Source organism: Belonocnema kinseyi, chromosome 4 (genome assembly GCF_010883055.1).
Source record: "Belonocnema kinseyi isolate 2016_QV_RU_SX_M_011 chromosome 4, B_treatae_v1, whole genome shotgun sequence".
In the NCBI taxonomy this organism is placed as follows: domain Eukaryota; kingdom Metazoa; phylum Arthropoda; class Insecta; order Hymenoptera; family Cynipidae; genus Belonocnema; species Belonocnema kinseyi.
In genome coordinates, this window is record NC_046660.1 from 75,753,873 (window position 1) to 75,768,084 (window position 14,212).

The following is a 14,212-nucleotide window of genomic DNA, read 5'->3' on the forward strand; positions in this document are numbered from 1 at the left end:
AGCTCCAAGGAGATTATGTTGAAAAATAAAAAAAAATTTACCCAAAAAAAATTGTTTTTATACTTCATTCTAAGGACTTATTGAACTACCCTCGTAGTTAACCTCCACAGATCTTTCAACTCAGTACGTTCTTGAATTTTGTAACCATCTGCGAAAAATTAAACAAATATAGGGAATCGTGCATAGTTTTTAGAATATTTTTGGAATTCTAGTATTTTTATGAAAACAGAATAATAAAAATGAATAGCAAAAAAAATTTATGAAACTGAAAATTGAAAAAATCTTTAAAAGTTTGCGGAATTTAAAATAAAACTGTGAAAAACATATTTGATTCACTTTTTTATTAAAATCTGTAGAATTCCGATAAAAATTTGGATCACCTTTCCAAGTACGCAGGCCAATGTACAACAATACTAAATCAATTGAAAGATATTTTGAATATTATATATATTAAGGCGTAGCCTAAAATAAAAATGTGAGAAAATGAAAGAATCTGGTTCTTATTCTATTCAATTTTACGTGAATAGCAACTGTCTGAAATTTTTTCCAACAGAAATTTTTCTGAGGAATCCTGTATTCGGTTTTTTAACAAAAATTCTTCACAAAAATTAAAAAAAGGTTCATAAATAAATAGATCGATAGATTACACGAAAAATATGAATAATCATTTTTGACATTTAAAACTCCTAGTTTGGGTATTTTTTATTTTTAAGTTCAAATTTCACAAATTTTTATTCAGAATCAAAAATTTATTTGTTTCTTTTCAATCCCTAGTAGTTAACTTTTTTAAAATCTAGATAGGAAAAATCAGAACAATGATAAAAATAACAAAAAGATTACGTTTGAGAGTTTTAAGTTGAAATGAACCTTTTTCGATTTTTATAGAAACTAATTTATTTAAATATTTACCATCGTGTATAAAACACAAAACAAATATTTCAATGCAAAAAAAGTTTTTTGTTCACTTTGTTGTAAAATGGTAAATCTAAATTAAAACCAAAATACATAAATACGAAAAAGTACATAATTCGTCCAAGAGTTCTATTTTCCTATAATTTGTTATATTTATTTTTATTTTTAGTAAGTTTAAAAAATCATTTGAAAATGATGGAAAAAGAATGATATTTTCTTTGTTTTTAAATTAATTTTCATGAGATTTCCCCTGAAAAACAAAAACACCTTTCAAGATTTTTGTGCATCGAACATAGTGATTTCTGTCTTCTATGGAATATAATAGTAAGTTAAATAACAAATTTCCACTATTTTTAAAAAATATGAAAAAACTATGAAATGAAAAGGATGTATTTTAAAGCGATCTACAACTTTCATTTAAACAATGTTTTCATTAGGCCAATAATTTTAAAGTAAATCAAAATAATTTCTAATGAATAATTGTCTCTTTAGAATGTGGGACGAGATCAGTTAAAAAAATCAAAAAGTTTCTAAAAATTCTGCATTAACTTTGACGCTGATATTCTTTTTTACTCGAAGACTACAGAAACTCTTCTTTAATAACACCTACGTTGTTATTTTTAGCTGTTAGGTGAATTTTTATCAATACAAATTTTTAATGTTGATACCGGTAGTTTCCCTGTATATTATCTCTGACTAGGAACTTTAAATTGGCTTCAAAAAGAGAGTAAGGCTGGTTTGGTTGTTTCTTTTCTTTCTCTTTCTCCTTTTTGAATGTCATATAACTGTCTCTAATAAGCCAACTATACTGTTATTTGAAAACCTGCTTTTTTCACTGAAAGTCTTTTTGCGTAACTCTCTTTTAAAATATTAATGCCTTTGAGTACAATTATTTTCCTATTGTTTTTGAAATAAGTTTTCTAGAAGATTATTCAAACATTTATCTATAAATAAAGACATTTTCTGTTACACGTAGAAATGACGAATGGAAAGACAACCAAGAGCTCTCTAGGAATTGCATTATCATTCCAAATGCAGGTGAAAACTACCGGAAGTAAAAATTGAGCTGACTCATGTAATTTTTCAAAAGGAATCCATCGCGATTCTTCGTTTCTTTTCGCTTTGCGTTTCACCTAGTCAGAAAGAAAACGTCTACTAAGTAAACAACATCAATGCAGTATAGTAAGGTTGGTAAAAGAGGTAAAGGCCAAGCAAAGAAAGGCAGGGCTCTTAACGAGAATCCATTGCTTTTGAAAGCTCCGAGAAAGACTCACGTGTGGTTAGAGTAACTGTCTATAGCGCTAAGAAAACACTCGGTGGGTTCAACCCATGGTCAAACCAGACGTAAGCAGATATAGACACAGATATCCTCCACCCTCACAAAAACCACGAAACCGCTAATTTTACTTTTCCTTAAATTGGGTTTAAATACATTTTTCTCTCATAACAAATTAGTCAAAGTCGGCTCGCCTGCGAATAAAAGTTTCGTCGTCTATTAAGACGTTAAACTCTCTAGCGCACATACTTTGACTCACCTATTCCCTCTCCTTTTACTTACATCCCCTCCTCTAATGTAATTTCTCGTTTTTCACGTCTCTATATCGCGCTTTGCCTATTTCCCATCTATATCCATACTATTTGTCTCGTCAACTCATGCAGATTCCCTCCCTTGTTGCATTTATATTTTTTCTACCTACCCTCTTCTTATTTCTCCCACTTCCCCACCCTATCCTCTTTTCCATTTCCATGCACCCCTGTCATCACCCTCCCTATTCCTAACCCTCCAGTCAACACATAATGCTCCCCTCCCTTTTTTTATTTCTACGTCCTCTACTTCCCCTTTTTATATTTCTCCTAATTCCCCTCCCCATAATCACTTCCCTTTTCACGGTTTACCTATAATTATTTCCCTATTACTGATCGCAATGCCTACTATCCTTTACGTCAGTGGTCGGCATGCTCTTGCCCTGGGCAGGGTAGCCTGTCCTGGCTGCCCTGTGACCTACTCTCAGGGCAGTACCTGCGTGCTTGGCCAGATCATCCCTTTCCTCAGGGGTCCTTTGTTCTAAAATGGGAAAAAATGTGAAATTAAAAAATTCGTAATTTTACGTTCAGTGACTTAAAAGTAATATATTTGGCATCTACGTATTGTTCCGATTCCAAAGAGATGTAATTTGTCTATAAAGGTTGAAAATTTGAGAAGTATTTAGTATTAAATTGACTGTCAATCTGATGTTTCTTGATTATAAACTCCTTCAAATTTTTAACTTTTCTAGGCAAGTAATATATCATTGGAATCGGAAAATTCGTAGATGCTGATAATGCTATTTTCAAATCGCTAATTAAAAAATTAAGAGTTTTAAAATTTCCTTACTTTGACATGCCTGTAGATGAAAGACTCTTGCTGGAGTAAGCTCACCTACACTAAGGTACATGAATAGAACGAAAAGTATTAGAAAAAATTAAGTCGGGTGGAGCCTGACCATACCTGAAAATGAAGCAAAAAGTTTGCCGACCACTGCTTTACGTCAACCCATTCAGTTTCCCTCTTATTTTCTATTTCTACTTCCTTTTCTTCCCCTCTCCTTATTTCTTCTTCTTTCCCGCCCCTCCTGTTCTCCTCTTTACTCACTTGTCCTACTTCCCGTCACTTCCCCTATTAACACTTGAGGTACTTCCATCACTCCTTCTACTCACCCTACTCTCACTCCCCTTAAACCCCGTACTTCTTCTTCTGCCGGGTCCAACATTCATTAGTTCCCCTCAATACTCCTCTCAACACTTATATCGGAGACTTGTATAGTTTTTCAATTCTTTTATTTATAGATTTGCAATATTTAAATCAACTGGAAACAAAATAGTCGAATTTGTAGAAAAGAAACGTAAATTTTCAACCAAATATAGAATACTTGAATTTTTAGTTTGAAAAATTATTTACAACCAAATACTTCTATTTTCAACCAAAAAAGATCCATTTTTCAAAAATGGGAAATCTAAATTTTGTCAGAAAAAAATTAATGTTCAACAAAAACAACACTAATTTCAACATTATATTAAAAAAAAATTAATTTTCAATCCATGACTGAATCTTTAGACAAAAGAAAAAAATATGAAATTATGAAAATTGTAGGCTGTAACGGAGAATTTTCCAAAAATCAGTTGCATTTTTATGCAAAAAATAAAACTTAAAAAAACAATTGAATTTTCAGCTGAATAGAATTCTTTCCCATCAAAATTGTTGAGTTTTAATTAAAACAATTAAATTTCATTACCATCTAGTACGGTTTTTATCTAAAAAAATATTGATTCTCAACTAAAATATCTGAATGATCGCTATTACAAAAATGCTTTTATTTTTAACCTAAAAGGAATACTCGGATAGTAAAAGATATTTGTCATTAATAAAAAAACAATAAACTGATTTTTGAGCTTTTGTTTAAATATATATTTTAAAAAATGCTCTTTATGTAAGTTTTTAGCTATTAATTCGTTATTAATTTCGTTAATTAATTTCGTTATTAATAACGAATATGGTCTTTCAATATTCTTCCGTTTCTTTAAAGTTTAAACATAGTGGATGTTTGGTAATAGTCAACATTTAGAATGCTATAATTAAAATGGTCTAATTGCAATATTTTAAATATTTATCATTCAAGTTTAAAAAATATGAACTTTTGTCTACGAAACCTGTAACTCTACTACTTATTCCCTCTTCTCCGTTTATCACATCCCTTGCTCTTATCCTACTTTTCATGCGCTCTCTAACCCACCTTTCGTTCCTCTACTTTTCCTATTTCCTCGCTCTCCAATTTTCATCCCGCCCCTATATCCCACTTTCCTTAATTCCCTTACTTATTTAACCTCTTCTACCACCACTTTACTTCACATACTTCTCTTTCCTACTACCCCTCCCACCATGCTTCTCCACCCTCTCCACTAATGCCTCTGTCTACTTCCCAAGTTACTTCCAATACCTATGTTCCCTTACTCTTTCTACTTCCCCCCTATATAATTCCCTCGTCATTATAATTACACTCGCCTACTCTTCCGCTTTCTCTCAAACCCTTACTTACTTCCCTCTCTTTAATTTTCTTGCCATCTGTGACATACTTTACATTCTGTACTTCTTCATTTACTTCCTCGCCACCTTACTCTATACGCAGCTTTCTTTTCACTTATATCACCCTTCCCATTCTAGCTTTTGTCCCCTCTCTTTATAGCAAGCCCCCCATTTTTTACTTACCTTTTCCTCACATTTCCTGCCAGTCCTACTTACATCCGTCTACTTTCTCCTTTCCTTCGAAAACTACACTTACTTTCCCTCTCGCCACTCTCTCGCCCACACCTCACTTACTTCACGTCTACTACTTTTTCCATTACTTCTCATACTTCCTTCTTCTACTACCCCTCACATTATACTTCGTGTCCGCGATCCTTTCACCACTTCTCCTATTTTTCATCATCGCACTGGCCCTACTTTTCCTACTTCTGCTCTTATCACTGCCCCTTCCACTTTCTACTTCCCTCATCCCTCGCAACTTCTAACTCGATTCTCTTCCCCTACTATATCACCCCTCAACAACGTCGTCTCCCGCACTCGCTTCCTCCATCCCTTACCTCCCCTTTCGAAAATACAGTCCGACAGACTGGCGAACAGATTGACACCCAATGGCAACTATTACGGATTAAATGTGAGGCTACAAAACCCTAAAAATGCAACTATTATGAAGAAATACTTTTAGTTACATTATTAAGTAAGGTCGAGTTAGAGTAATTTTATGTTCAAATATTGAAATATTAATAATAATTATTATTAATGGTGATAATTGGTTCTACGTGTCAAGGACCCGATTTCATAGCAGTCCATACAGAACTAAGTACTTGATTATGCCTGCATATTACCGTGGTGAACATAACATTCACCAGGTTATACCCATCCTACGGAATACATGTCCATTAAAGACAGTCGTTAACCTGCACCATTGCACCCTATAATCCGTCGTATGGCACATTTCACATTAGATACACATAGGAAACACGTATGCTGAAGGATGCTATATCCCTTGTTTGTACCATCAAGAGTAACATTTCATCAGCGAGTATACTTGTTCTTTAAAGCAAAGTTCATATAGCTATATAGTAGCATCCATTAAACTCACTGCGAAAAAATCTCCTTACTTATTTTCTATAATATCTTCGAAACTGAAGAACTTCAGGCCGACTGAATCTAAATCTTTTTGGGATTTTGTTAAAGATTTAGGATTTAAAGTTGAAAAAAAAATTTGAGCTGAAAACCGTATTAATAATGATAATCATCTTTGAATTCATTCATTCACTTTGCTCACATTGAAGCTTCTATACTTCCGCTCTTTCTTCGCTTGCTTATTATTTCGTGACTTTTTCCGTAATGTCAATGTGAAAGCTTATTAGAATACATCACTTTGAAGTCTGACGAAATTATTATTCCGCTTGAAGCAACACGCAGTTGCTCATTTACAATTTAAGGCAAACTCGATTGGCTTTGAATTCAAACTAAATACAAAGCTCTCTTAACTTTTTTAAATTATATTTTTATTAAAAAAGATATTCTAACAGTCGCTCTACTAGGAAACGAACCACAGAACTTCCGATTTCCAATCGGGTGCTTTACCAATTAAGCTATTAGAGAGATCAAAAGAAAAATCCTTTCTCAGAAATATACGCTATCTCAAACCAGGTGTTATATTTATGATACCAGTAATTTAGAGGAAAGCTGTACTATTAGCAGAGCAGTTGCTATCGATAAGTATAGATGTCACTCCGCAAACTGTGGAAATAGAATTCAAAACTATCGATCAAGTTAACTCTTCAAATAACAGAAAATAATTAGCGGCATTTTTCACAAGATGGAAAATAAATTTTTTAATTTAAAAATTATACTTTTCTGAAAAAAAGATCTTCTAACATACGCTTGAGGCAGCGTGTATTTCTAAAAAAGGATTTTGCTTTCGATCTCTGTAACAGCCTAATTGGAAAATCACCTGACGGGCAATCTGAAGTTCTGTAGTTCGATTTGCAGAGGAGCCAGTGTTAGAAGATCTTTTTCAGAAAAATATAATTTTAACATTATTAACATTTATTTTCCATCTTGTCAAAAATGACGTTCATTATGTTCTGTTATTTAAAGACTTAACTTGATCGATAGTATTGATTTATATTTCTAAAGATTGTGGAGTGACATCTATACTCATCGATAGTAACTACCCTGCTGATAATACAGATTTTCTTTAAATAACGGTTTTTTAAAGTTCTTGATTCAAGCAAAAATTTAATTTTTGATTAATTTCAGTGGGTAACTTTATTTTGAATTACGAGATGAATACAGAAAATATATTCTCAGTGTTTCTGTCTAATTTGTTATGTGTATTGAAATATCTACTTTTCATAGTACAAGCTTAATTTTTTTTCAAATTTTTTTAAAAGAAATAATTAAAATGAAATGTAAAGTACACCAAAATCTCGCTTTCAGTCAAGTGTGAGGGCCGCCTAATTCGTTTTTAATTGGAATATATATAATATCGTAATCGCTTTTACTCTGCTCCTCTGAGAAACTGTGGGAGCCAGCATTTCTAGGAAGGCTGAGAACGGGGTGACTGAACGCGAGAGTTTAGTGTTATTTTGAATATATAATTTCGCCAATTCACAAGCCTAATTAAAAACACACTTTGAATTATTAATAAATATTCAGTAATAAAATTTGAGGTATTTGAACTCTCATTTATTATACTTTAAATTTAACATAGTTCTACTTCAACTAGTTTGATTTGGAGGTTATTAACAACAGTGTTTTGCATTTCAAGTTTAAATTTGCTTATTTTACTTATCGACAAAAAAGAATTTCAGAAATTTTGTCCAAAGATTTTGGCAGATGACCAAATGGCGAACAAAATTTTGTACTTGCACATTTTTAAAATGTATGAAACTTTAAAAAAATCAGGTCATGGATTTACACAATGCCTAAAAATATAAACAAACAGAAAATTTTTAACATATAAAAATTTTTTGATAAAATTTTGTAGTAGCTATTAAATATATTCAGAAGTTTACCAAATATAATTTGTCGATCAGACCAAAATTTAAAAAGTCAACACATTTTCCAAAATTATTCTTTTTTTACAGAGAATTTCAGGCTATCATTGATATTTTGAAAATATTTGTCAATGGAATAAACAATTTTAAATTTGCATTGATGACTGTAGTTTGTAGGGAGCTTGAATTACAGTTCTCAATTTAAGTTACATGATTTATGAAGGATAAATTTTGTAATAATTTCACTTTTTAAATTCCATTTTTTGAATACGCAATACGGAATAAGTTTCAAAATATAAGAATGACAAATTAATTGATTAGAAATTTTTAACAATAAAGAAGTTTAAAGTTAAAATCGTTAAAATTAAAGAATTTTTTTTAGGCACCTCTTCTACAACAAAAAATGCTTAAAACTATATACATTTAAAGTATACATCTTAAAAATGGAATAATTTGCAATACTCTGTTCCCAAAAATCAAAGCTATTGAATTGTAACTATTCAAAATAATGAAAATTTTAAATCTTTATATTAAAAGGCCTTTTTTGAAAAATGTACAATTAAAAAAATAGTAGTTTAAAGTTTACAATTTAAAATATTTGAATGGTAATGCTTTACATTAAAGTTTCTTATATCTGGGAAATTTAGAATTAAACAATTTTCCATTGTAATTCTTTCAAACTGAATCATCAAAAAGATATTCGAAACTACATCATTTTATTGTATGCCCTTCAAAATTTGAAAAAAGTTTAATTGCAATACCTCATGCCACTTTTTATGAATCAATATATAAAATTGGAATATTTTCAAGTGTAAATGTTATCCAAATATATGAATCTTGAAACGGGTAAAAATCAGAGAGACGCAATCAAAATCTAAATTAAAATTAAATTATACGAAATCCATTATATCCGCTTTTTATTACTAATTTTTATTTATGATTATTCATAGTATTTTATAATGTTTAACTTAAACCTATTATTTAACTCAATCATTAAGCAATCAAAATAAGAAAAATGTTATAAGCACGCTGTTTTTGCTGCTTTTACTATCATTTTAAAGAAAGACATGCGGATCTTTTAAATCGCAAATATTTTTACAGACTCGCAGCTACCGAGATTTACCGAGTCAATACAGAATGTAACAGTAAGCGTGGGACGTGATGCTCTCCTTTCTTGCGTCGTCGACAATCTACATAATTTTAAGGTAAGTTATGATGCAAATAAAAAATATTTTTAATACTTTATTTTGTATCAAATTAAATTTCTTTCTAAATTTAAGATTTCCTAGTAGCGATTTTCTACCGGAAATCTTGATTTCCCTATAGGGGTTTTACTATAATTCAGCTATTGTTTAACAAATTTAGAAAATTATAAAAATTTTCAGGTTTTAAGTACATTTTTTTTCAATTTCATTAAGGTGACAGATTCAGAGCGCACATCTAAGAATAAACGAAGTAATATATGCTTTGTCTATCGTTTTGAACATGCAGAGAGATTTTAAATTTTGCACACCATAAACACATTTCTCCTTAAATATAATTAAGATAACAAAATCACAGTGCATATCCAAGTTGAAAAAAGTTTATCTTTGTTATCGTACTTGGCCGAGATTTTTTTTACCGAAAACCTTGATTTGTCAAGAAAGTTCTATATACTTTGTCTATCCTTTTAAAAACTTAAAGTTTTTAAATTTTACACAATACGTATATTTTTCTTTTAGTTAAATTAAGATTACAGAACCACATCGTATATCCAAGATTAAACCAAGTTTTTATGTCATTGTACTTGGTGTAGATTTGCTTCCGGAAATCTTGATTTCCCAATAAATTCTGCTATGATTTGTCTACTATCTTGAATATTTAGACTTTTTTCAATTTTGTACGTCTGAAGAACATTTTTATTTTGAATAAATTAACGTGAAATACCTACTGCGCGTATCCAATATAAAGCGTCGTTTTTATGTTATACTTGGCGGCGATTTCTTAACCCAATTTTTTGTGTTGATTGTCCTTGGCGGCAATTTGCTACTGAAAAAATTTTGATTTCTTCAGAAAATTCTACTATGCTTTGCAGATCGATTAAAAAGATTAAAGTTTTCAAATCTTGCATGCTTGAAGTGCATTTTTCTCTTAATTTAATTAATTTGATAGAACCACAGCGTATATAAAAGATTAAATGGATTTTTTTCTGTCATTGTTCTTGGCTTCGATTCCCTAAATCAAATCATGATTTCTCTAAAAACGTCTACTATGCTTCGTCTAGAATTTAAAAAATTTAGAGCTTTTAGATTTCTAAACTGAAGGTACTTTTTTCTTCTAATTTAATAAATATAGGAGAAGCACAGCGCATATCCAAGATCAAACCATGTATTTTTTCTGATTGTACTTGGCAGCTATTTTTCACCTTAAATGATGATTTCTCTAGAATTTTCTACTATGCTTTCCCCATCGTTTCGAAAATCTAGAAAATTTTAAAATTTTGCACGTTCAAAGTGAATTTCACGAAAAAAGTGAAAAATTCTGTTAATTTAATTAGGACGACGGAACCACAGCATGTATCCAAAATTAAACGAAGCTTTTTGTTATTGTGCTTAGCGGCAATTTGTCACTGCAAATCTTGATTATTTTCCTAATGTTCTACTATGCTTCTGCTATTGTTTAAGAAATTAGGAGAATTACTAAATTTTTCACGTTTAACGTACATTTTTCTTTTAATTTAATTAAAATGACAGAACCACAGCGCATATCCAAGATTAAACGAAGTTTGTCTTGCAGGGAAGCCACAAAGTGACTTCGTCACGTCACTCACTAAATGAAATCTTTCTCTTGCAGCCTCGTAGAGAAAATTCAGTTTTGTTAACAGTTTCTCCACGTAGCCTGCTGGACCTCAGTTCTTTAAGATAGCTACTCCTTCGGGATAAAGTCACGAACAATATACGAAGAATACAAATATATAAAGATCTATTGTCATCTTAACATTTTAACAAGATACTTTCGTGTCGTGCAACCTTGCATTTTCGTATTTATTTTTCCCTCACTAAATTTTACGACATTTTTCACAAAATAAAATAAGAGTTTAAATAGAAGAAGTAATATCAGGATTTGCGGAAGTGAATCGCTGCCAAGTACAAAAAAAACCGAGATTACATTTCTTCGAACTTACGGCGCTTTTCCAGCTTTAGTGGATAAATCAGCCAATTCTTCATTAATTTGCATCTAATCTTCTTGCGGAAAAGAAAAATTTCAAATTGAAAAATCCATAGATCCCTTGAGATGTATCTAATTTTCGTGTTTTATTAAGCATTTTGTTATTTCAGTAACTATATTTTAAAATATATTGTACATGCTTACGGTAATAATTCAATAATTTTTTGGAATTAAGAGTGCCCCAAGTAATAAGATCTATTTGTTTAAAATTAACAAGTAAGAAATAAGTTTAAATTTTAAAAATTTACATTAGCATGAGTAACTTTTTTTTAATTCTATAATATTTGGCAACACAATGATATAATCCATCATGCATACAAATTTATAAAATACAATTATAGGACATTTAGGAAGTAAAGATTATTACAAAATTCAATAGAAAAGATAAGACTCGAATAGTGTACTTTGAAACCATATCCGATTTTTAATTTTTGTTGTTGAAAAATTGGTCTTCAAAAAGGTACTATTTAGGCTTCTTTCTGACTTCAAAGTAAATAACCATTTTTTGTATTTATCCTCATATACAATTATACTATACATTTATATAGATATTCGACGCAGTAGATTTAGAAAATATAAAAAAGTATCAGTTTTATTAGATTCGTGAACATCTAGTCTATACTCGTACAATATTCAACAGATTCGTATAAAAATTTTAGAATAAATTAACTATACGAAGTCACATTGCCATGTTTCAAAAAAATTTTTTTTGAATATGTCTGGATATATTTTACTTCTTATCTCCAAAATTTAATTTTTTAGAATTTCAATCGACTAATAGCCATAAATAGAGATCGAAAAGTTTTGAACTGATTGTTATAAAAATATAAATATACATCTGTCTAGGTGAAAATTCAAGCGATTTTGTAGCATATCCTGGTTTATCACCCATTTTACGAGAACTTCTAATTTTTATTTCCAAAATTCGATTTCTTTACATTTTTAGTGACCCGGAGTTCCCTATACCTATGGATTTGAAAATTTCTAATTCATTATAAACTAACTTAGCGTATGATTGAAAAATAAAAAAATGTATTTGGCTTCGTTTCTGAAATATTTAGGTGCTGCTTTTTTTAGAAGTCATTTTTTAAACAATTCTAAAATGACTTAAACAAAAAAATGAAGAAGCCTTTCAGCAGTCCTTACATGTAAATTTTGATTAAATGATCAACGTCAGTGTGTAATTGATATATTTGTTTATAACAATTTGAAATTTTTTTAAATATTCTCAATAAAAAAAAAAGTTTAAAAATCATTACATTAAGATATTTCTCAGATGGATTTAAAGTTTCCTTAACTTATTCTATTTAATGTTGAGTTTGTTTATAATAATTAAAAATTTCTAAAATATAAAAAAACTATTTAATTGCTTAAAAAATGGTTTCAAAAAGTCACATCTAATTATTTCGGAGGCGAGTCTAAGGGTATTTTCGAGTTAACAATCAGACGCTGAGAATTTTTATAAAAATTGCAATAACTCGATTAACAATATATCGCTAAATTTGTATTTATTAATAATTTCACAAGATAATTTTTGTATTTAAAAACTGTGCTTTTTAGTAATTTGGGCGGTGGTAAGCCCTTTTTGGAAGATATCAAGTTATGAATTAGGAGTAAAAACTGTAATAAGTGTAGTAGGTACCTTTAAAACTGTTTGTATTATGGAGACTGTTTTTGGCAGAAAATATTTTTTTTCTTATCATCAGGGTTATTAAAGCGTCTTTGCACTCGACTTTTTTTTTTATTTTTCATCACTTTTCAAAAGCTTCTAAACATTTAAAAAATTGTTAGTAAAAGTATAAAGCCCTTTTTGAAATAAGTTCTATAAAATCCACATTAAAAACTCAGTAAAAAATTTGATAAAATATTTGTTTAAATTGATGAAGTTATCAAAATTTTGAGAATGTACAAAAGGAGAAGAAATGAAAAATTGGTGGGATTTTCTCTCTTTTTAAGAATAATAATAATAATGCTATTAATAATAATAAGATACTTGATTTAACTCATGGCTTGTGGTGAAAAACGGCTTTCCCCAAAAAGTTGAAAAAAGTAATAATAAGAGCCTCAGTGATTTTGGTGGTTCGGATTCCACCTCAAGCTATAGCTGCTGACATCATGCGACATCATGCGTGAACACTTTAAAAAAATCCAACTCTAATAAAAAGTACCATAGACGTATTATGCCATAATCAGCTTAAGCCTGAGCCATATTAGCTTAATATGCTGAAGCAAGTAACATATTACTTGTATGGTCCCTTATTATATTTAAAAATTTACATACATGTCAAAATTTCTTGGTATACTTTTGCTTCGCAAACAATATTTTTAAAAAATTTAATATTTTTTCTCATTACCACAAAATTTGCTGATTTTTTACTGTTTTAAATATCAAGACAAGTACATAAAAGCTAGAATCATTAACCTCAAGAATATTACTTTTGAGATTTAAAAAGCACAACAGCACAACCGTCAGTTGAACATAATCACAAAAGAAAAGTCATCAAAGGTGGGCCAGGAAGGGTACGTCAGAGTACAATGAAATTCCAGTGACGATAGGTATAGTTTCTTGAATGTATTAAAATCACATTTGTAAGAACTCAGGATAAAGGAATACAAGGGCCGTTCTCTCAACTCTTAAAATGAAAGAGAGATGCTTTTTATACCAGTTGAAATTACATGCCTGATTCAAGTTCATTTTAGAACATTTTTGCATTTTTTCATCAATTTTTTTAAAAAGAATTATTAACCTTCTGGTCTACATCACTTTTCTTCGTACACGTTGAAGCATATCCGGGTCACCAGTGACCCAGAAAGCTTGATTCTATGCAAAGGTGGTTAACGTTTGTTGTTTTTATATTATATGTAGTGAAATGAAATCCTCAAAATATAATGGGTAAAAGAAACGAGATAAACCAATTTTCCTAAAGATTTATATGCATTTATTGAGTATAAGTTCTATAAAGCTTGACAAAATAATAGTTAATATATAAAACCTTAATAATTATAAAAGATAAAACTAATTCTT

The 14,212-nt window shown here is 30.0% G+C and overlaps 1 protein-coding gene across 1 annotated transcript in view; it reads left to right on the plus strand.

Annotated features, from left to right (window-relative positions):
- The window catches only part of LOC117170965 (lachesin-like), a 266,217-nt gene that overhangs the window by 153,973 nt on the left and 98,032 nt on the right, over positions 1 to 14,212 (plus strand). Inside the window, exon 3 of the mRNA XM_033358007.1 lies at positions 9,082 to 9,185. Coding sequence (XP_033213898.1) covers positions 9,082 to 9,185 — 104 coding nt within the window. The remainder of the gene's footprint in view (positions 1 to 9,081; positions 9,186 to 14,212) is intronic.